General features: G+C 35.1%; 1 protein-coding gene across 7 annotated transcripts in view; it reads left to right on the forward strand.

Annotated features, from left to right (window-relative positions):
* HCF101 (ATP binding protein) overlaps positions 1-25,558 on the forward strand; it is a 102,477-nt gene that overhangs the window by 34,100 nt on the left and 42,819 nt on the right. For all 7 annotated transcript variants that reach the window (XM_089816572.1, XM_089816588.1, XM_089816578.1 and 4 more), the window contains 4 exons: positions 3,039-3,182; positions 3,323-3,465; positions 15,309-15,378; positions 15,519-15,614. In XM_089816572.1, coding sequence (XP_089672698.1) covers positions 3,039-3,182; positions 3,323-3,465; positions 15,309-15,378; positions 15,519-15,614 — 453 coding nt within the window. The remainder of the gene's footprint in view (positions 1-3,038; positions 3,183-3,322; positions 3,466-15,308; positions 15,379-15,518; positions 15,615-25,558) is intronic.

Genomic DNA, 25,558 nt, shown 5'->3' on the forward strand with positions numbered 1-25,558 from the left:
TTGTTTTGTCCTGTCAAACTTGTTCCTGGTAAACTGCCCATCACTCATTCAAAACTTAACATTTCTTCCAGTGCTCTTGCACAAGTGCTCTTTGATGTCCATAGCATCTTCCTCTAAGTGTGCACCACATCATGTGTTTCCAGTGAAACTCGCCGAACAAAATAAGTTAACTGTTCCCAGTAATCCTGCTTTATACTTAGTCAATTTTCTATGTATTCTTCCTTCAGACTTAATCATAAGTTCTGCTTTCTCAAAATAAGTGGTATGTTGCCATAAATGACAACCCTATCAACTACCCTTAGCCAAATTGCCAATAGAGACATATAATGGTCGTAAGATATTATCCATTTGAATTATAGTATTTATTATATATAGGAGAATGACCATTAATATAAGAACAAATCTGAGTGCAAAGGTACTAGTATTTCATCTAATGCAAATATTTATAAATCAGTGCATTGAGCATGTATGGAGTTATCTACCATAAGAGAGTAGTGTTAACAAACTAATCCCACAGTTATCAATCACTTAAATGTACAAGTGTTATAAGCTGTGAGATCTTCTGTGAACAGACAGATTTTATAAAATTAAGGGACATTATAGAAAGAAAATTAATAAAAAGCTAACCTGTGGCTTTAATTTATCAAAAGTGTGAGAGTGAAGCTTTGGGTTAACTTCCTCTTGGTATTTATAAAAGCTCTCATTTGGTTAAAATGAATTCATTCTATTGTGCATTTTGGATTTTGATGAATTTGGTGATTGTGCTAAACCTAGGGTTTGAGCAATTGGAAGCTGGAAGAATTGGGAATTCTTCTAAGTATTTTGCACTTGGAATTGGTTGATCTTTTCTAGTGAATCGTGTCAGTGTTAAGTGAATCGTGTCAGTGTTAATCTCATCCAAAGGTTAAGATTGTGCTATAATTGGTTACCAATTTGAGAAGAGGATTAAGAGTTTCATCTCATATATATTTGCAAGGACAAAGGACAGTATTTTGTGCAGATCACAGCCTTTTTGGGGTTCAGAGAGCCACCATTCATCTATAGAGCAGTGACAGTCATTTTAGAGGCTGTGTCTGATTATTTGAGGCAGCCTTTGATATCTATGAGGCACGTTTCTTCTTTTTGAAGCCTTCTTTCAGGAAGTGATGTGAGAAGTAAAGGGATTTTTCTTGGCTTTTGGGGATTCTACCACTTTCAGCTGTGTGCATTGGAAGGGATTCTTATTTGTATGGAGACAATTCTACGAATGTTGAGGAAATAGCACAGCTCGTGTTTACCAAGTTTTTATATTATTTGTCTGACAGTCTAAAGTATCCATTAATTGCAAATTGATTCATTGTTAATAGTTAGGAATTGAAAGGATGCATGCTAAGTGTTTACGAAAATGGCCATTGGCTGTCGGTGGACATTTTACATGTAGAAATCATATGTATGCATTCAAAAAGACAGAAAGGATTACATTTGCATTTTAGTTCTTTGCCTAGATATCTTAGTAATCATTTGCAAACATTTAAACTTCATTTGAAACCATTCCAAGAAATTAAAAATAATTTGCAAATAAAAGACAGCAAGATAGAGCTTGCATGCAAAGTGTTTGACAAAATGTCAAACATCTGGAAATTAAAGCAATTTGGTGTTTGTTAGAGTTAGAACCTGTTGGGGTTCTTACAGAAAATATAACATTTGTAAAAAGTAAATCTGACATAGAATAGCTGGTAAAATGTATGAAAACTTTCGAGTATACTTCCACATTTACCATAGAAAATTATTGATTAAGGTAGATATGGCTGTTATGACAGGAAATGTGCATCTGCTATAGCAGAAATTAGATCTAGAATGAGGTTCCAAAATGACAAATTATTCCAATGACAAATATTTGACAACAATATTTCTTTGAACAACTTAGGCAAGCATCATTCTTTATTTTACCATCACTTTCATTTACAAACCCTTGAAATGGATGCCGAGCATGCTAAAATGGAGCTGAGAATTGTATGATGGCGGCAGGGAAGTGCATGAACAGGCTTTACAACTCTCTCAAAAGGTTCCAACATGTCTAAAGTCTTCCTCAATCAGCTAACAATGACTAGTTACAACAATCTAACACCTAAACCTAAGAACTGTAAGGAAATGGCAGAATAAATTATAAAAACATTGAAATCAACAACTGTCATAATACAGCGTTGGAATATAAGATATTTGGTATATCCATGCCCTCGTGAACAGCAACAACATTAATCCTCTTCAAAGTGACAGCTAAAAAATTGAATTACAGTAAATCAAATGGCCGATATATCCCACAATTTGCAACAGATAATCTGAGTCCCTAGATGCCTAAAAATAATGATCAAAGGCTTAGTGCAATGAATAAACAGCTGAGAACATCCAAAATAGCAGATACAATTGAGACATAGCCATAGAATTTTGAAAAATAATAATACATGATGTGAAAAATAGTGATCCAATACGGGCACCAAATTCGTTCTCAAATCCCCCACAATCTTCAATAGTTCAGTGCAATTGTGTTTCTTGGGTGACATCACCTCCAATGGATTTTCATGCTCAAATCCAAATATGAAAACCAAGAGGGTTATCTCCTTGAATCCAAATATGGGAATCAAGAGGGTTTTCCTCTTTAAATCCAAATATGGATTTAAATGTGTATTTGTTTAAATTTTGTTAGTTTTAGTTTTAGGTTTAGGTTTAGGTAGATATCAAGGAGCTTACCTATATATTTTGAAGAATGGTTCTACTGTAACACTTCCATTTTTCATTGTCATGAAAGTGACAGATTAAAACACTAAAATTTTCAAAGCCATGTTTTAATAAAATCTTGGCTGCTTTAAGTACGTTGTTTTTTACCAAAATGTAAAATGATCTCAAACTGCCTTTGGAACCACTGTATTTTAACAAAGCTTGGTTGTTTAAGTGCATTCTTATTTCTCTACATTAGTAAATGTGCCAGGGGATTGATAAATACAAATTCTCCCATCTTAAAAAAGTTAGGTCTTATTTTGCCAATTTATTTCTAAATGCAGGGAGGCGTGGGTAAGTCAACTGTTGCTGTAAATCTAGCTTACACATTGGTGGGGATGGGAGCAAGAGTGGGCATATTTGATGCAGATGTTTATGGGCCAAGTTTACCAACAATGGTTTCCCCAGAGAACCGTCTATTGCAAATGGTAGTTTCTCTTATTTCTTGAAGATAACATCTATATGTGGAATGGTTGTATCTATGAGAGAGTTTTTAGGTTTTTGTTTGGCTAGCTGCCATGCCATTGCTATTTCAACATGTAGAACTATTTATCTGTATTTTTTTCAGATCCCAGAGACAAAATCTATAATCCCAACAGAATATCTAGGTGTAAAGCTTGTGTCATTTGGATTTGCTGGTCAAGGTCGTGCTATAATGCGGGGACCGATGGTTTCTGGTGTTATAAATCAACTTCTCACTACAACTGAATGGTATGCATAATAGATATTATGTCTTGTAGCAGTTCTTTTTCTGCTATTTCATTTTTATGTAGACAATTGCAGGTCAAATTTATACAGAGATTAAGAGTAGCGGATGATTCTGCTATAAACCAGAAAATACCTATTTGACAACAAAGAAAAGGATGCAGTATTCATCTTAATTGATGTTAAAAGTAGACATTAATATCCTGCATAGAATTAATCTAAAGTCATATGCTATTGTAGGAAGCTTAGAGGACACTCAAGTTTAGTTGTTATAATTCACACCTAGTAGACTAAATTTGATTAAGACACTGAAATAAGTTTGACTTCATTAAATTATCATCATTTTGAAAAGGTAGTGATAACTTTACTCATACTTATATACACACTTCTGTAGCACAAAATCATTATTTGTCTGGTATTGATTACATGTGTATTTATATTTGTTTGATAATTACTGTTACAGCTGCTTTAAATATGTTTTGCTTGCCTGCATGTAGTCATAAAGAACCTGTATGGCTGAATATATGTATCACTGTTAGTTAATGACATTGTCAATTTGTCAGCATAGATTTGAAACTCAATGATTAACTCACCATTGTGCGAGTAGAAGTGGCTTGCAAGTTAATCACTGAAATACTTGCCACCAAGCTTCAGGCAAGTACTGAAATATTTTCTGTATTGTTAATAGTATCCCGTAATAAGTAAGACATGCTATAATAACAGTAAAATAACTTTAACAACAACAATGATTGGAATGTACTATACTAAAATATACTACATTTATAGATCACACAAACTTGTGAATGCTTGAACCTGCTGTTGGACTACCCACCAACGTTCCCCTTCAGGATTCATGACATGGCTTAACCGCCTCCTATGTTTTATAAGTCTGGTGGTTGTATCAAGCATTAATAGGTTGATCTTTTGGTGCATCGACATTTCTAGCTTGTAGCAAGTGGTATTAGAGTTTGGTCAGAGGTTTGAATCTCCTCAGGTAATGCTGAGGGAGGTATTGTTGGACTAACCACCAACGTTCCCCTTCGGGATTCATGACATGGTTTATCTGCCTCTTGTGTTCTATAAGTCTAGTGGTTGTTTTGAGCATTAATAGGTCGATCTTTTGGTGCAATGACAAACCTAGCTTGTAACACTTGCAACTCATGAAGCACATTCACAACATTTGGATGCAATTTTCATATAGAATCGAAAGGGTTTCTTTCTTCGATTTTCAAAACTATAAGCCTTTTATCTTTTGATCTTCTGGCAAATCTAAAGGTTTTTATCATAAGATCTGATTGCTTGACACTAGGCTCAAAACAATGATGGTAGGGGTCTATTTTTTGAGTAAAATTACAGAATTTTTCCAAATGAAATCTTTTTGCCCTTAATACATAGAGAAGGATGTTGGGCTTTTCATTAAATTGCCCAATCACACGATTGGTATGCTGCCGCGAATGTTTGATGCAATTTCCAGATGTTATTTGCATGAATGGTGCTATTAGATTTTGGTATGTAGGCCAAGAAAGAGCTTGTGAAATTCTCTAAAACAATGACTTGGAGATGGCATGATTATTTTTTGGCTTGAAATTCAAATTTCTAACCACTGCATTAATGGCTGCATTGGAACAATGATATTTTAAAATCATTGATAATGCATATGGATCCATGCCCCTAAGATTAACACATAATTCTAGATAGGAAAATCCTTCTGGATTAGTTGTGGCATTCAATTGGGTCAATAGGGAAACCTAGGTCGTGAAGGAAGGCAGGTGGAAATGAATAGTGCAACAAGTAAGATTATCGAAGCTTGGGGGTTGAAGGCACCTCATGGATCTTACCACATGGTGGGAATTAGAATTCAGGGTTACTTTGGGAAAGGTTTCCTTGTAAAGGGAAGGTCAAAACTCCAGCTCCAATGGGTGACTCATTTGGGGAGATAGGATTTAGCAAGGAGGCATGCTAGGAGGGACAAGTTTTAAACGATGACAAAATAATGGAACAAAGTGGGGTTCAAGAGTGTAGCACATGAGATAATTACCTTTCAATAACTTCTGCAAATAGAAGTGATAATCATTTGGAAGTCATCCCTTCCTCATGATGTACACATGGGGTAGGTCCATTAAAATCATATAGTCACACATGGACTTTTGAACTCCCTCGAAATATCAATCATTTGAGCTCCTCATCCAAAGCTGTCTTTGAAGAAGTGTCAGACTCCCTCTGAATCTGATATCAATCTCCCTTTTCCTGCAAGAACATTCTCAGAGGAAAAGATCAAGGCAAATAGCTCTTATAATATGTACTAAAATACAAATGAGAGAGAGAGACTGCAATGAATAAATAAATGTAACATTCAAGGAAAATACTTATATCTGTAGATCAACATCTTTGATGCAATCTTTTATGCTTCTTGATTTGTCCTCTTGATACTAATATCATTACTAACTCTTTTTTTCTTTTTTCTTTTTTATTGTTGACTTGGAATAAACTCATATCTCTTTGTATTATCGGCAACTTCATTTATTTTGGTTTATCAATGTGTTGAGTACACGCTGCCTTCAATTTCATGTTGACCTTTCTCATAGATTGTCGCTGCTATGAAAATAATCATTTTGAGAGCAACCGTCGTTGCTTATTTGAATATTTATATCTCTGCATGATTTTAGACTCCATCATGACCTTTGTTGTTCTTTATTACTGATGTCTTTGACCAAAACAAACTGAGACTTTCGCCACAACTGCAGAATACAAATTGAATTCAATTTATTGCATGAATATACTTCCACAAAATAGGTTCTGTTTATGAAGCGTATGACTAATATAGACTTCCATTTATTCTAATTAGCTTCTAAGGTCGCAACTTTTATTATTGTTGTAAATACTTATTTCCTTTTTTATTTAATCAGTCCTTCCAAAAATATATCACCTGTTGTATTGCCTTCCTGCACAATCTCTAACTTGTTGACATGGCTGTGACATATGCTAACATGGCAGTATATATATTAGTGCTCGATAACTTTAATTTGGTATTAGTATACGCACAGTCATCCAAGAAGAATACCATACAACATCTGCCATGTATGATTATCGATGTCATCATAAATACTTATCAGAATATGAGTTTTGTCTTTAGTATTTTGATTGACGTTATTTTATTGTTTAGTAGTTCCCTTGAATCTTCATCACCACTGCTTTTTGTATTTAATTCTTCCAAACTTTTTAACATCCGACATATTGAATCTCTGTTGTTTTAGAATCTGCTAATCATGTTTCTTTGGTGCAGACTCCACTTATGCTATCTATTGTTTTAAATGTATCTTCTTTTACATTTGCAATTTGGCTTTGATATCATGTTAGTTTTTATGGATTGCTGCAAATGTAGTTGCATTGCCTCTTCGATATATACTTTCCAAATGACAGCCATCTCTCTTATATTAGATGAAATATGGATAGACATGTCCCTTCACGGGACATGTCTATTCATTAGTATTTTATTTAATACACACACACACACACACACACACACACATAGTGAGTTTTATCTGACTGAAACTACACTAACATTTGTATAGTTTCTGCAAATTCTAAGTAATCAGATTTGAGATAATACCTTTCTGTATGGTTTCTGTTATGATCTTCCTTCTATATTTGACCTTGAAATGAGATGTCAATACTAATTGTTATTCTGAAATATATTTGTCTCAACAAGTATTAGATTTGTGGCAGAGTTTCTTAAAGGAGCAGACTTGATATTCTATTGTGTGCCCTTTAACTACAACCACACCTTACTCATATACCATAACCAAAGGGCATGCCCCTTAAAGGGACATGACCCTATCTAGGTTGGCCCACAATGCTCTCTCATAATCGGCACCTAGAAGGAGATATAGTTTAACAAACAAACATAACCAAATTTAGTTAAGGTTAATGCTAACATATACTCATCAAAATAAATTGTAGATCATGCCTAGACAAGGTGCAATGTGTTAATAAGCCTTCAGACGGTATTACATGAAAGATGAAGTCTATGCGATCTGCATAGACCAATATGATAATCGTAGTTATAGTTTTAACACTCCCTCTTAACTTGATAATCATACTGAGAGATAACATATCTAGCATCATCAATTACGATGAATAAGTATGGAATGATACACTATATCTATCTGAATCTTCTTAGCATGTGGTATCATTGAACACATGATACTATGTCATATTACTATATCTATGATATGACATGTCACTAATACTAGTGATAACAATATTGCAATGAATACAATGTACAGGATAACATCTGGAGAATAATTAAATTCTTCATTTATCCAAGTTGTGACTCATAGGTACTAGCATTCCTATATCACAACATGATCCTGAGTTAAGATCTACAAGAACATAGGATAAACTCCGAAGAATAATAAAATTCTTCCTTTATCCAAATTGTGATTCATAGGCATAACAATGTCTACATCACAATGTGATCTTAAACTCATCTAAATCTAATAGTAGATCTCTACTGTTTAGCACATTATCTAAGAGATCGTCATCTCTTATAATGTCCTTCATACAACTGTTCATCATCTCAGAGATCCTCACCTCTAAAATAATGAATACAAATGGTGGAGCACATAATAGTCAATAGCTTGACAATAAAATTATTTTATTAACAATTTAAAGAATACAAATGAATTACAATTCATCCATACCAAGTCTTTCCTGAAGTGATCTATCTTCACCCGAGAGAGAGGTTTGATAAGAGTATCTGCTGTTTGATCTACAGTGCAAATGTATTTTAATTTTATAGTATTCCTATCTGCCATATCTCTTACATAATGGTAAGGAATTTCGATATGTTTGGATTTGTCATGAAAAATTGGATTCACAGAAAGCTTGATTGAACTCTGATTATCACAATGAATAATCGTAGGATTCATGGCTTGACCAAATAATCCTACAAGTAACTTTCTAACCCAAACTGCTTCCCAAGAGGCCATCGTTGCTGCAATGTATTCAGTTTCTGTGGAACTTTGTGCTACTGAAGAATGCTTTCTACATATCCATGATATCATTACTGAGCCTAAAATGAAACAACATCCTGAGGTGCTTTTCTTGTTAGTAACACTTCTAGCCCAATTTGAGTCTGTGTATCCATGTAGGTCCAATTCAACTTTCTCATACTTGAGCCCAAGGTTAAGAGTGCCTTGTAAGTATCTCATGATGTGTTTGACTGCGACTAGATGAATCTCTTTTGGCTCACACATAAACTGACTTAATGCATTAACAACATAGCCAATATCAGGTCTTGTATTTACCAAGTACATAAGGGAACCAATCATTTGTTTGTAAAGAGTAGAATCTATGGAAGGTGATTCTGCTGCCGCTTCCTTAAGTTTATGTAAGTTAGTCTCCATGGGAGAAGACATAGGCCTGCAATTCCACATTCCAAATCTCTTCAAGATGTCTAATGTATACTTTCCTTGATCGAGTATGATGCTGTCAGAATTCTGCCATACTTGCAGTCTTAGGAAGTAATGAAGGAGTCCTAAATCTTTCATCTCAAATTCTCTGATTAGATCTTTCTTGCATTGGTCTATGAGATGATCATCACTTGTTATTAGTAAATCACAAGGTTGCATGGGTACGTGGGTACGGGAAGGGGAACGGGTACGGGAGCGGGTACGGGTACGCATATTTTTCAAAATAGGGGACGGGGGTACGTGTGTATGCTTAATTTTTTCTATATAATTAATATTTTATAGAAAATATAAAAATCAAAATATCTGTCATGAGTCATGACATTGAGCATTCAAAACAAGATATTTGAAAATATATGCCATAAGTCAAATATATATATATATATATATGCTATTGCTGAATGTTTAAAGTATTTTTCATAATAGGGGAGGGAGGTACTTGGGTATGTCAAACTTATTTTAAAATTACACTTTTATATTTATAAAAAATCTGATTTTATGAGTCATGACAATGGTTTTTTAAAACAAGAACAGTGATAAAGTTTGCAAATGTAACGTACTGTTTTCAGTTTCAGATTTCCTATATGTTTGAAATAATAATACATGATAAATGCTTAGATGCATAACAAAGAAGGCAGACTTTAAACATGAACAAGAAGATCCTAAACCATATGACATATTGCAAATGATAAACTTTTGACTTGAACAGTGATAAAGTTTATTGTTAATGAGTATCAAAGTTTCAAACTGATTTGGTATTGAATTAAGTTTGATAAACAACAAGCTAATACAAAAACAAAAAACCAAAAAAAAAAAATCAGAATCTTAATCAATGTCCTTAGCTATGATGCTCTCCATCGAGTACCCGGTACGTGGGATACGTCTACCCGGTACTTGGGTACGTGGGTACGAGTTCCAGGGGTGTGGGTACGAGTACCCATGCAACCTTGGTAAATCATCAACATATAGTGTCAAAATTACCATATCGTCTTTATCCCTTTTATAATATAGATTTGGATCAGCTTCATTCTTGGAGAATCCTAAGCCGGTGAGATACTTATCAATTCTTTCATACCATGCCCTTGGAGCCTGTTTAAGCCCATAGAGTGCTTTCATGAGCCTACAAACAAAAATTTTAGGGTTATGAGTTTAAATTCTTTAGGTTGCTCCAAATATACCTCTTCTATAATCTTTCCATTCAGAAATGTTGTTTTTACATCCATCTAATGTACTTTCTATCCTTTCGATGTTGCAATAGCTAGGATTGCTCTTACGGAGGTGAATCTGGCAATAGGAGCAAAGGTTTCTTCATAATCAATCCCTTCTTTTTGAGAGAATCCTTTGGCCACGAATCTAGTTTTATATTTTTCAATGCTACCGTCAGCAACATGCTTGATTTTAAATATCCACTTGGAAGAAACAATAGATTTTCCTTTCAGGTCTTGGAACAATTTCTCAAACATCATTCTTCATAATGGATTGGTATTCTTTTGTCATGACATCCTTCCAAGCTATATGTTTAATAGCATCTGCAACATTGGTTGGTTCAAATTTAGATAAATCATTCATGGTTGTTGCATAACTAGAAAATCTTTTGGATCTTTTGCTTTCTCTAAATGTTCCAAATGGTGCAGCAAAGTCTTGTGCTTCCTCTACTGTCTTAATGGCCCAAAGTGGTCTTTTCTTAGAATTTTGGGTTTCTTCAAGATTGAGGTTTTGAATTTCATCTTCAATTTCTTCAGTGTTCTCCCTTTGAGACTCAAATTTAGTATTTTCTTTAGAACTAGGTAAGGGAGAGGGTTCTTCAGAACTTAGAGATCTTTTGAATGCTAAATCTTCTTCAAATATTACATCCCTGCTAAGTTCAATACTTTTCTGACCAGGTATGAAAACCCTATATGCTTTACATGTTTTACTATACCCAACAAAAATACGTTTCCTCCCGGAGGGTTCTAACTTAGTTCTCTTTTCTTTTGGAACATGTATATATATTGGCACCCAAAAATACTAAGATGACTTATATTAGGTTTAACCTTAGTAAAGACTTCTTGAGGAGTTTTATCTCTAAGGTAGGAGTGAAGACTTCTGTTTTGAATATAGACAACAGTACAAGAGGCTTTTGCCCAAAGATAATATTCTAGATTTTGATCAAATATCATAGCTCTTGTAGCTTCTGTAATTGTCCTATTCTTCCTTTTTGCTACCCCGTTTTGTTGTGGGTTATAAGGAACGGTATACTCCCTTTTAATTCTTGTTTCTTTACAAAACTCTTTAAACAAATCTGAGCTATATTCCCCTCCATTATCAGTCGTAAGTGTTTTAATTTTATGTCCTGATAAGTTTTCAGTTAAGGTTTTAAATTCTCTAAATCTCTTAAGGATTTCTTCTGATTCTTTACATTTTAAGAAGTAAATTCAAGTTTTTCTGGAGAAGTCATCTATAAAAAGTATATATTACTAGAATCCTCCAAGAGAAGGAACAAACATAGGTCCACATAAATCTGAGTGAATTAATTCCAAAACATTGTTAGTTTTTCTAGCACTATCATGAAATGGACTTTTGGTGTTCTTACCCAAAGCGCATCCTTTGCATATGCTTGAATGATCTTTATGTAGTTTAGGTAAACCAGTAACCATCTTCTCCATAGTTGATAAGGTTTTTAGATGTCCTAACCTTCTGTGCCATATTTCATTTATATCAGCAGCTTCATGAATTAAGGCTTGAATGGGTCGATTAGGTTTACAAATTTAATTCATACAAATACCCCTTTCTTTGATCAATCAATTTCGCTTTTTTAAATGAAGAGTTCTTAGCCCAGGTCATTACTTTACCATCCATGAATGCAACATTATGTCCATCATCTTCAAGTGCTGTAACCGAGAATAGATTTCGTTTTAGTCCTGGTACATAGAGTACTCCTTTGAGATGTAGAGAACTACCTGACTTTAGTTTCAAGGTGCAATTCTCAATTCCTTTGACTGAATGAGCAGAATTATCATCAATGGTAACTTTGCCATCAACTTCTTCAGATATAGAGTCTAGTGCTTCTTTGTATCCTATAATATGTTAGGATGATCCACTATCAATCACCCATGCCTTGCTTGATACTTCGTTTGATAGTGCCAAATACAATACACGATTCTCAGGATCATAGTTATCTTCTTTAGTAATGTTTGTACAGTTTACTTGCTATTTAGAATTCTCAAGGCAATTAGATCTGTAGTGTCCAATTTTTTTGCATTTGAAGCATTTTACTTTGGATAGATCTTTCTTAGGTTTGTCATTCTTTTGATTATCCTTCTTCTTCTTGAAATACTTTTCCTTACCTTTATAGTAATTTGTGTTGAGAACATGAAGTTCTTCATCTTCAGTTTTCAACTTTCCCCCTTTCTTAAGTTTTCTGGATTCTTCCTAAAAACAATCTCCCTTAAATCTATTGAAGTCAGGAAGATTGTCTCCAACACTTAATCCTTGTGCAAAAGTTTCCCATGAATCTGGTAATCCATCTATAGCCATCAGTGTTAGTTCCGTGTCATTAATTATGGTTCCTATTCATCTCTTAGACTGGCAACCCTTAGGAAGTAAGAATTCATCAATTCTCCCTTCTTTATTTATATATGATTTAGTTGCCTTTTTAGTGTGAGGACTCTAGTTGCATTATTAACCTCATATGCATTTAATAATGCTTTCATCATATCAAATGTTGTTTGATGTTTCATTAGCATGGGTACTATTTCATTTTTCACTCCATCTAATATGATCTATATGGCTTTCTTGTTTCCTTTACCCAAATAGTTTTATTAGGTTCAACAACAGATTGTTTTGATGCTGAATCAACAAACTGCTTTACATCATTTTCTTCAAGAATCATCATGATTCTGAATTTCCAAGCATCGAAGTGTTCTTTCCCATCAAACTTGTCCTCAGGTCTGATTGCGTATGCCATTGAAGATAGGAGAATGATGATACTAAGTTTGATTGTTTAATTTGCAGAGCCTAGGTTTGACTACCAAAGCTCTGATACCATGTAAAGTTTTTGCAAATTCTAAGTAATCAGATCTGAGCTAATATGTTTTTGTATGGTTGTTGTTCTGATCTTCCTTCTATATCTGACCTTGAAATGAGATGTCAATATTAATTATTTTTCTGAAATATGTTTGTCTCAGCGAGTATTCAATTTGTGGTAGAGTTGCTTAAAGGAGCAGACTTGATATTGTATTGTTTGTCCTTTAACTACAACCACACCTTACTCATATACCATAACCAAAGGGTATGCCCCTTAAAGGGACATGACCCTATCTAGGTCGGCCCAAAATGCTCTCTCATAATTGGCGCCTAGGAGGAGATATAGTTTAACAAACAAACATAACTAAATTTAGTTAAGGTTAATGCTAACATATACTCATCACAATAAATCGCCGATTATGCCTAAACGAGGTGCAATGTTTTAATAAGCCTTCAAACGGTATTACATGAGAGATGAAGTTTATGCGATCTGCACAGTTAACCTAGTATGATGATCGTAGTTATAGTTTTAACAACATTAACAATTTAAAAATCCCTTTGCCAATTATTTTCCTAATGATGACATGAATTCATAGCTCCTCACCACCAAGATTAGAAAAACCATCATCAAAGCCTAAACGAATGTCTTTGTTGAAGTATGTAGCTTCAGAAGAAATATTTCTACATGTGATGTTTCTCCTTGCCTATGGATTTAATTGCTTCTTTCAGCGCTCAAGTTATATGTGTGTATGCTTCAACTGAGTTGATTATTTGAAGTATGTGACTCTGTTGTTGTCGTCTTCATTCAGCTGATTATTTTTTTTTGCATTTGGACTCTTATGATGATTAGGTTTCTCTCTCTATTATTCTTTGGAGGAGTTATTTTCTTTGGTTATCTATATATGCCGCAATAGCTCATGTTCGTGATTTTCTTTTTGGTTTTGTGTGGTTTGTCTTCATGCTCCATTCAGAATGATGACTTGGCATCCAGCATTAAGTTCTCTCAGCTCCACTCATTGTTGGATGGGCCTTGTCCTATCTGGCAGACATTTTGGAGATTTCCGCTATGTGTCTATTTTGTATTGTTTAATTTTCATTTATGAGTTCTCTGTTGGCACTGCTAGAAGATGCATCATCTCATATGAGACATGGTTCAATTCTTGTAACTGAAAATGAGATGTTTCATATTCCTCTTGCCTTGTGATATTCTTCACATCTTGCTCTCTCTTACATTATTTATTGGTATTTGGTAATGATACATGTATCGCAGGAATTTCTTGTAAGAGATGGTGTGGTGATTTTGAGTACTGGTGGATATCTAATCTCTGCAGATCGGGGCTACTAATGCAGAGATTCAGTAACTCTGAGAGAAGTCAAGTTTAATATTTGTTTTCATTTTAAGTTTAGATTATAGTATGTACGTGCATCATGACTTACTGATTCTTGATGTGTTGAAGCGAGAAGATAATATGTTGTGCCAATCTGATCATTAAGTGATCAGTATTTGTTAAAGGCATCAAAGAGGCAACATCTTGTAATCAATTTTGAAGATATATTTTTGGGTGTGGCTGGGTTTTTCCCTTGAGTAGGAGGATTTTCCCAGGGTAAATATTGATGTCATCTGTTTCTATATTATTCTGAGTTTCTGTTTATTGCATGTGATGCTATTCTGGTTAAAAAATTTAACAGTCTTAAAGTACCATCATGGTGCAGACAAGAAGAAAACCACCTTCAATAGGGTAATTTGAAGGATAGGCATATCTCTTCCTGGTTGAAAAATTATCAGTTGCTCTTCGAAAACCCTGTTCTTTGAAATTTAGAATTGTCTCATGAATTTGTAATGGCTTTCTTCACTTTTCTACATCTTGAAATGAATTTGATGACACTGAATCTTTTCTCCATATTCTATGATGACTTGTACAATCTACTTCTTTGCAATCTTTTTACTAATTGGACTGGCAAAATTGCTTCCCCTAAAGTCTCCACTTTTCCCATTGTTGGTCACTTTGTCAAGATGTGTCGTACCAGTAGAGTCATCACTTCTTACAGTTTCAAAGGCAAGATAAATAAAATTCTGCAAAATCATTCAGAGTAGCATAAGTCCAACTCTAACTAGCATCTTAACACCCCTCAAGTAATCTCTCCTCCACTAATGGCGCTTCTCAGTCCCCAATCACTAAGGTGCAGCCCAAAGTGCAAAAACTAAGGCACCAGAAAATTTTAACAAGAACACAAACATACACCCAAAAGAAACTTCATCCGTGGAATATGTTACTCTAACTATACAATCTTTGAAACTTATTATAAATAATAGCTTTATTATTAATTTTATACATTTATTTTGTGCTTGACGCCGTCTTTTTGCATTTGTAGGGGAGAGTTAGACTACCTTGTGATTGATATGCCTCCTGGAACAGGAGACATACAGTTGACATTATGCCAGGTAATTAATTCACTCACACATAAACACATAATAATATAAAATCAATATTTTATATTTGCCATAATAATCTTGCAGATAATGAGATTTTCAAATTATTGAATGTCTTCAAGTATTTTTTTATTGGATCATCCTTACTGCAGGTTGTTCCTTTAACAGCGGCTGTGATAGTCACAACTCCTCAAAAGTTGGCATTCATTGATGTTGCAAAGGGTGTGCGGATGTTTTCAAAACTAAAGGTCAGGATAGTGGTTATTTTAAAGCATTGAACTGAAAGCATTTCCATTGCATTGGTAAAATATTTTTAAAGTCCAAGAAGTTCTTAATTTGAGTAACTCCAACTTATTTAAAGTGATAAATATTATTTGTATTGCAAGTCATTCTTGTTAGTTTTTATAATATTAACATTTATTTCTGTAAAATATTTCCAGTAGACTAGCATAGAAATAGAAAATATTAAGCATATGCAAGGGATATTTTAATTTATCTCCTTGCAGTAAATTACATAATTATTTAAATAATTAGGGAAAAAGACAATTAGAACTTAGTTCTGTAGAACCTCATCTAGTAGAGTCCAAGTTCATCCATGATACCTTGCATTTGCAGTTATAAGTAGTAGTAGAAGTAGAAATAAAAGTTATAAGTTAAAGTTGAAGTGGAAGTAGAAAAGTTGGAAAATCAAATTATATTTTTGTTGCGCATTGTGAAGCTAAATCTTTAGAAGTGCAAGATTTGATATCCATTGAATTAATAGTGTAAGTCTTATTGGCCATTTTTGCCCCCCTTTCAGCCCATCATTGATATCTGATCCGAGACATCTTTAATGGGTTGGGTTCTTTGTTTTGGGTAAACATGCTAAGGTTGGTGGCTAACATTGTGAGCTGGCTTGTTTTGTTCATTTGACTGAGTGAGCTGCAGTTTCTTCTTTTGCCGAGTTAGCTTGGTTTGTTCTGGGTTGGGTTGACTCATGCTACGGTGATCAACGACTTATGTTTTCGTGAGCTTTCTGCTCATCTTCTCGAAAGCACGAGATGCTGCCATGCATCGCCATTCTAATGTTTCTTCATATGCAAGTGTCTCCGTGAGACTTCGAAGCCCAAAATTGCGCGAGATAATGCCCATGCGTCTCCATTTCGATACATCCTCATACTGCAATGCTTTCTCAAGGCTCTGAAATCTGAAATTACGCCGCGTAGTAGAGGGTCCCATCTCTGTTGCTTAAGTCAACCCAACATGCACATGCGCAGATCAACGACTGAGATTCACTAGAAGATTAAAAGATCGCCGTTTGATCTGTCAAACGGCGAAACATATGATGCTGCCATGCGTCACCATTCTGACGTTTCCTTACGCTGCATTGTTTCTTCAATGCTCTGAAGCTCAAAATTGTGTCATGTTGCCATACGTCTCCATTCCAGCATTTGTTCATGTTGCGGAGTCTCCACGAGGCTCTAAAGCCCGGAATTGTACGATAGCCATTGGATTTAGCATATCTCTGGGATCTCCTCTCCGCATCTTAGCTGTCCATTTCAAATAGAAGATCTACATTGACGGCTACAACTTAATCATTGGTTGGGAGGAGTTTCCTCACTGCATTTGGGTTGTTCATCTCGAAGGGAAGAAATACATTGACGGTGGTGACTTAATTTTTCGTTGGAGAGATTCTCTCAACATCTCGGTCGTCCTTCTCAAGGAGATGATCTACATCGATGGCCAACATTCAATTTCGGGAAAATCAAATCCCCCTGTAGTCAACCCTGCATGTTGAAGGCAGAAAACATGTGTTATCCCTCCCCATGGTTTTTTTTGCCATCAGGGCCAGTTCTTCAATGCACAACGACTTCTTGGGCCTTGTTTGCACAATGCCAATTCATCTCCATGTCTCTTCAATGCATGCAATGATCAAATCTTTGGTGATTTGATCTCTTACGGTTGGGTGCATTGTTTTTTTCCCTTTCCTGTCACTTACACTAGCAAGTGCACTCCACGATCAGATTTCTTTCTGATTCTTCAATTATTGCTCGTTTGTAACTCAACTCCAACTTGGTTGGGGTTTGAACTTCAAATTAGATCAGAGTTATGCTTGAACTCTTTAAAAGACACTTGTAAATATGTTTTCTAGTGTTCTTCTCTGGTTGTATTTTTGCAGTAGCCTTATGCTCTACAACTATATTCCTTTTACCTTCCATTAATGAAATTCCTGCTTCTTACCTCTTCTTGCCATTCATGATTTGTGCATGTAACTTGCCTTATTTTAATGTTTATTTCCTACTTCTTAGAGTTATATGTTGTGTTTAATATGTTGATGATTGCTGCATTGTAAAGATGTCTCTCCTTTCAGCATTTAATTAACTCTAAACCTGCATGTGAGTTCTAAAAGGGTAGAATAGAGTCAAGATTTGTGTATTTCATTCATGTGTTGTGCAGTCATGGTAGAGATTATAACCGTGTTCTATCTTGGTGCATCACCCCCTTTCCCTTTTAGTATTTTACTTTTTGTTTTTCTCTCTTTTCCTCCCAAGCAGTAGTTTAGGTGCACGCTAATAGTAAGGAAGCCAACCTTCTTTAGAGATTCGACCTTAAAGTGCAAGTACAACACTTGGAGGTCGTTCCCATGTTACACAAGGTCGCTTGAGGGTCATACCTCAAGCGAGGGTGCAAACTTTTGTGTCAACAAGTCCCTTTGTGATAACCAACATATCACATCATAAAACTGAGTGAAGTCCACAATTAAGAAGTAATTTTGAAGTCATTTCATGATCTTACCTTTCAAGCTTAGTATGAGAGATGACCTTATATCAAAAGAGGATTGAGTGTTTGGTCTTTCTCCTTGAAATATAAAGTATTTGATTCTGCATGTTGTAGTGGAACAAAACTCGCATCAATAGAACTCAAGAGAGTCACAGAGAGTCTGGGAACTGTGAATATTACCAATTATAGAAATGGGCTATGGATCTTCAATTAATCCCCTAATTTTGGAGGTTACATGACATACAACCATTGTTGCGAGACTTTGTGAATCTCGAGGCAATCTACCTTTGTTGAGTACTTGCTAAACTTGGGGAGTCTTGACCCAAAGATTTATTTAAAATAAAATCTATAGAATTTCAATGCTTGTTGGGTTTATGATATGTCCATCTCAGATCTTTAAAAAATATGAAAATGGTGTGCACCATGAAGGTTCGTATAGCTTTTAAGGTCTTCATTTTGGCTTGATGGCAAGGGCATTGCCCCCATATCCCTGCAAGGAGAGTTGTTTCTTTACCCATGGGGCATTGCCCCTAGACCTCTGAGAGGGGTGCTACTGCTCAACCCTATTTTGATGTTGCCCCAAAGCCCCATCAAATTGAAGTCTAAGTAATAGGCCAATGATGAATCATGGTCATAAATATTTGAAAAATACATATCCCTCGTTCCAAATCTTTGCATCTTCATAGTCAAAGCCACAATCAAGGATTATCCTGTTTCATACATTGGAAAACTTTTTTGGGGTATACTAGGACTCCCATAGGCAAAGTTGGTATGCTATAGTCTTTGTATAGCTAATTACAAGTTAAGTCATAATTTGTAAGAAATGTCATTTTCATAATGCAAAATGTATCAAACATGCCTTGAATAGACAACTCATAGAACAATCCCATCTATTAATATCCTAGCTAAGATATTAAAAAAAAAAAAATCATAATCATTTATCTTTTTACTTTAACCATTCCTCTTTGTTAATGAGATTTACAACAAAACATCAATTTTGAAGGCTTGAAGAAAAAGTTAATAATAAATCCCTCACTTGAATATACACACTAGTCTTTGAGACACAATCAAATATCATGGCTATATTATCATCTAGGACCCATCTTAGATGCTAGCACATGAATTGTCGTGATGTTAGAATGAGTAATGCAACCTCTTTTGATGTAATGTCCCCATTTTTGTTAGCATTAGAGTTTCAGGGATTAGCCTATTATTGTGATCCTCATAGGCTAATTATTGTGGATAGAGGATCTTCTGAGGTAGTGACTTGGCTTGGCAAGGTCTTATCTTCTCCACAATTTAGTAAGCTACAGGTTGGTCTTTGTTTGTAATGTCACAATTTTTGTCAATATCAGAGTTTCAAGGATTAGCCTATTATTGTGATCCTCGTAGGCTAATTATTGTGGATAGAGGGTCTTTTGAGGAAATGGCTTGGCTTGAGAGGGTTTTATCTTCTACACAATTCAGTAAGCTACAAGTTGGTCTTCGTTTGGCTCAGATTGGACTTCGTTTGAGCTTAGTATTGTGTACTTACTATTTGTGGTAAGTTGGTGTTGATTGAGATGGCCCTTTCAATTTTTGGAAAGCACATTTGGTCATATGGAGAAATAATAGGTGTGATTGCTATTTTAGACAACATATTTAAATGATGAGTATTTTAGGAGTTATTATATTTTTAGTGGTCAAATTATTATTAAATAATTAAATGGTTTATTATAAAGTTATAACTTAAATTTATAATTTCACTTAAGTTGAGGAATGAGTTATCATTGGAAAGAGTCATTTATTAATTAGTTAAGCCAAGTCAAGTGAAAGAATCTAGGGGATGCTTCTAATTAATGTTGTGTGGTGAAGCTTCTTGAGTGAAGTTACATTTTGGCAACAAAAGGTAATCTAGAGGATATAAATACCAGCCCATTTGTTGAGAAAAACATGCTTGGATATTTTATTTTCTTTTGATGCCTTTGTGGCTTTTTATGAGTTATGATATTTTGTGGCCCTTGTTGAAGTATAAGGGTTGAGTTTGAAAAGTTCTTAGCAATTGTGCTGAAGTATACAATTGGCCAACATCTCCTACTATATTTGTTGTAGTTAAGGAGAATAATCTTGATTGTTATATACTTATTGAAGCATTTGGCTAAGGGTTTGGAGTTTTAGAATGGACCATTGATCCTACAACAGAGGTATTGTGGATCAATTTCTTAAGGTTTGCATCTTCCTTTTCTGTCATTACTATTGCTTGGAAGAAAGTGTGTGAAATTTTGAGATGTAATTTGATTCAATGCTGATGTAAATTGAATTGAGAGATAAATATGGAGTAGTTTAGTTTTTTTTAAAGTTACATGGCATGGTAAATCAAATGCAAATAATTGAGCTTGGTCATCATCAGTGTTCAAAAATAGTCTAATCTTGGTGAATGTGATTTAGTCAGCCTTGGAGTTCTTTTTCAGTAGTATTGGGATTGTATGCTAAATGTTATAATGTAATGTCAAAAGTCAAAAATATTAGAATTTGTTAGAGCTATAGCTAGGCAGGGTTATTACATCATTTGGCTCAAATTGGACTTCGTTTGGGCTGTTTTGTGAACTTACTATTTGTGGTAAGTTGGGTGTTGATTGAGATAGACCCTTTCTATTTTTGGAAAGTGCATTTGGTCACATGGAGAAATAATAGGTATGACTCCTATTTTAAATAACATATTTAAATGATGAGTATTTTGGGAGTTATTATATTTTTAGTGGCCAAATTATAATTAAATTATTAAATGGCTTATTATAAAATTATAATTTAACTTTGTGATTTCACTAAAGTTGAGGGTTGAGTTATTATTCGAAAGAGCCATTTATTAATTAGTTAAGCCAAGTCAAGTGAAAGAATCTTATGGAAGCTTCTAATTAATGTTGTGTGGTGAAGCTTCTTGAGTGAAGTTATATTTTGGCAACAAAAAGGGCATTTGGAGGTTATAACTACAAGCCCATTTGTTTAGAAAGCACGCTTGAATATTTATTAACTTTGCTGCCTTGGTGGCTTTTCTGAAGTTCTGAATTTTAGTGCCCTCGCTGAGGTATAAGGGTTTGATATTGAGAAGTGTGATTGCCTACCTATAGCTTTGATTGCTTTGGTTGGTGAGGCTTCATTATCATTGTAGCTGATTATTGCATGTCAATAGTTGAGAAACTCCCTTACTGTTATTTTCTCTGACTGGGAGGTTTTTCTAATATAGAGAAATTGAGATTGAAGGCCAGTTCTGTAGCATCCATCACATTTGCTAATTGGCGTGGTTTATCTTTGCAATTGTGGTAAGAATTATCTATATTTCCTAGTGCCTAGATTGCTTATATATTTGGCGTCATTCTAAGTGCATTAGGGCATCTGTTATTGCTGAGAATTGTCGAAAGTACAATCTTGGGTTTTTGGAAAAAGCCTCTGCTATGGCGTCATTTTGTATGCACCCCAGATGTCTGTCTTCATCCACTTAATAAGCTGCTAGCATCTTGATCTTTGGTCGCTGTTGGATGCCATTTAAGCTCTGTTGTTTGGCCATTATCTGTTTGCCCATGGCAAGGGGTTAATTTTCCTACAATATGAATTTCTATCCGTGCGAATTTAAGTACCCTAAGGCCTAGTTGATTGGGAAAGGAATTGTTGTTTCCAAGGATTGTTTGTGTGATAAGTTTGGGCATTTTAGCCTGGGAGTATTGCCCACGAACTTGTGGTTGTTGGCCCTGCAAGTTGGGCTATTCTCCTTTACATGCCAGCCCTGTGTATGGGTTGTAATAGCAACAACATAAGCATTTTGATTTGGATGTCAACAATACTAAGCAAACCGTGAGTTGAATGGTGAAGGTTGAGATTGTTAGAATCTGAAAAGATTAATAACCCAGAAAACTAGTGCAAAGAGTAAATATCTAAACTATGAATGCAAATGATACAAAATCAAAATAGCATCATAGAGTTAGTCTCCAAGAGAGTAATGCAAATGCTGGAAGCAAAATAGCATTAAGAGGATGCAAAAACAAGAGATACAAATACAAGCCAGGTAGCATGCTTATATAGGCTAGGAAGAGGGAGGAGGTGGCAACACCAACCAATGAGGAGCAACCATCTATCGGACTAAAGATAGCAAAGTATCTTCCCAAGATAGCTAATGGATGCTCACATGTAGGAAGGTGACACCTCACCACCATTCACCTAATAAGACATGCTTTATTAACCTAAGCAAGATTATTAAAAGTGTAGGAAAAACCTAGCAAAATAAGAAAAATAAAAAACTACACTAACACCCCCCCATAAGCGAAGCTTAGGTGGATGCTAACCTAGCAAAGCTATGAAAGCAGGAAAATGGGTCCCGGCAACAAGGCCTGATCAGGTACCCAATACAAGAAAAAGAACTAGATGAAGGAAACTAAGCCTCCAATCTAGGAAATGTCCCAAAGAGAGGAACAAAAAAAAGCATGAAGCATATCTGAAGCATGAAGCTGCAAACTCTGTCAAAATGCTGATCTGTAGAACCTCCATGGAAATAGAAGGCATGAACCATCAACCAAAGAAGCATAGAACAACAAGTGAACCCCCCCCATAATGCTGAACAGGGAGAGGGGTGATAGGAACACTGAAATGCAATGCCAAAAACATCTGCAAGAAGAAGAATCAGGAACACCAATAGTGCAATAGAAGTACAAGCACAGGATAAAGGGCGGTGTCACCGACACACTGCATGGGCTAATGTCGTGGAAGAAAAATTCACTTGACAAAGGTGGACGAGCACAAAATGGCAAAACATCATGACCCCCCATGGCACTTATAACTGAGTGCGAGTACAAACAAACACAAGGTGTACAAGATCCTAGATATGCAAAAGCAGACACTTTATCTCAGTGCGTTTACAGAAAAAGAAATGCAATAGAATAGAAGCATACAATGCTCAAAAGTCAGAAAGAAGAGTGAGCCAAAAGAACAGAAGAAGAGATTCCAGGACCTGTAGAATCCAAGTAATTCGCTAGAGTGCAAAAGTGCAAAACTCGAAGGAGAAAGAACCTAGAGCAAAATCTGGATAAAATACCTTTGCAGCTGAATAACTCACAGAACCAACTTTCCAACGATATCTGGCGAGCCCAGAAAAGAGTCCGAATGAGCGAGATATGGCTCTTGGAAGACAAAATAGAACATCTGGCTTTGACTGCCAAAATAGACAACCAAATTATAGCAAAAATCAAAAAAACCTATACCATCATCTCCATCTCAGAACCAACTTTCCAACGCATTTTTGGGATTGAAAAAATATGTCCTTATGCTCAAGCTACGGAAGAAAAACTGACAGGGTCTCCTCATGAAGAGCATATGCTAAAAGTGAAACTTGGGCACAATAATCAAGGAAACAAATAGCACCACCGTGATCTACTTAAAAAATCATGCACTTTCAAAAAAAGAATCACCTCAATATGAGGTCGTATGAGAAATTTATGATTCTTCGAAGTTTCCAAAACGAGAACTGTGCACAGTCACAGCTGAGAATCTGCAATTTCTGAAGAATTCATGGATGAAAATCAAAAAACAACTCCACTAGTGGATAGAGCACAAAAAAATAGCCAAGTTCATAACAAGAATCATCAAAATCGGAGTCTGTATGAGCAAGAACGAGACATTTGAAAACTGCATTCAAATCTGCGACTGCCAACGGAGAGGGGTATGGCTGTAGCTTTGCATGCTCAATTCTGAAAAATATACAGCCTGCATGCAAAATCTAAAAGATACCCAGATGGTTTTTCGAGGCTGCGAACAAAACCCAGAAAGCGTTTTTCTTGCTGATGTACAGAAGATGTTGCTGTAGTGTAAATCAGACGCCTTTAACAGTAAAAAACGGCTCCAAAAATCAAAAAACGACCCCAGCAACCAAAATATGACATGAAAATACTGGATCAGCTTCTTAAGTCCATCAATGGCATGCTGAAACCTGCAAAACTGATTGAAAACTCCAAATATGCAAGTTGGTTGTCAGATTTGAGATTGAAACCCCAGAGAAAAACTGTTTTTGTCAAAACTTTTCTGATTCTCAGGATCATCCAAAGATGCAAGAGAAGAGCATACTTTGTTTTTCAAAAAACTACAATAAAGTTTATTTGGCCCCCCGCGAATCTCTCAAATAAGGAAACTAAAATCTACTCTTGCACATAGAAAAGCTCTGATACCATGTTAGAATCTGAAAAGATTAATAACCCAGAAAACTAGTGCAAAGAGTAAATATCTAAACTATGAATGCAAATGATACAAAATCAAAATAGCATCATAGAGTTAGTCTCCAAGAGAGTAATGCAAATGCTGGAAGCAAAATAGCATTAAGAGGATGCAAAAACAAGAGATACAAATACAAGCCAGGTAGCATGCTTATATAGGCTAGGAAGAGGGAGGAGGTGGCAACACCAACCAATGAGGAGCAACCATCTATCGGACTAAAGATAGCAAAGTATCTTCCCAAGATAGCTAATGGATGCTCACATGTAGGAAGGTGACACCTCACAACCATTCACCTAATAAGACATGCTTTATTAACCTAAGCAAGATTATTAAAAGTGTAGGAAAAACCTAGCAAAATAGGAAAAATAAAAAACTACACTAACAGAGATTACTTGGGAATTCCGAATTGAACATCAGGATTGGAACAACAGGTTCATTATTTAACTATCATAACAATTGTATGTTTGTAATGTGATGGCAAATAATTGATGTAGTATTGTTTTTTGTGAATCTGAGATTGTTATGGGCTTATGCTATGTTTGCAAAGACTTGTTGAATAAATTGAAAAGAAGTAAATTTGTAATACTTCAATGGCCACTTTAATTTGAATTTTAACTAGTGGTGAGCAAACCATTTGCATATCCAGTATTGTGTTAGGAATATCAAAGAAATCATCTATTTTGCAGTATGAGCCGAACTGGGGTTCTTACATTTGAGCCATGTATTTCATTTTCAATGAGTTTTGTATACATTTGAAAATATTGAATCTTGATATATCTAAATGTGGTATTTCCTTCAACTAAAATTTGTGTTTATAGTTACTTGATTGATGTATACTTGTATATGTGATCAAAGTAGCTCCTATTTGATGAGGTTATTGTATCTAGAAGGCTTTTTCTTGTTAAAGGGTGCATGGAGCTAGTTTTAAATCCTTGAAAGTCTATGAATTTCTTGGGTTTTTCAATTTGCCAAGTTTGGGTGTTAGGACAAAATCGGCTCGCTAAATACTGTTAGAATTTGTATAAAACAAATAAAAAATAGAATCTAATGAAAGACGGATTAATCAAGAGGAAATAAAGTTGTTAGAATAACAATGCAAGAACAATCTCTAATGTAAATGTTCAAAGGCATAATAACATCAATATTTCTTAATGTGTAATACATAAGAGCTAGCCTGTTTATATAGGCAAGAGTTGGG

This window comes from Cupressus sempervirens, chromosome 1 (assembly GCF_028749045.1).
Source record: "Cupressus sempervirens isolate cs-2001-9-10 chromosome 1, ASM2874904v1, whole genome shotgun sequence".
In the NCBI taxonomy this organism is placed as follows: Eukaryota; Viridiplantae; Streptophyta; class Pinopsida; order Cupressales; family Cupressaceae; genus Cupressus; species Cupressus sempervirens.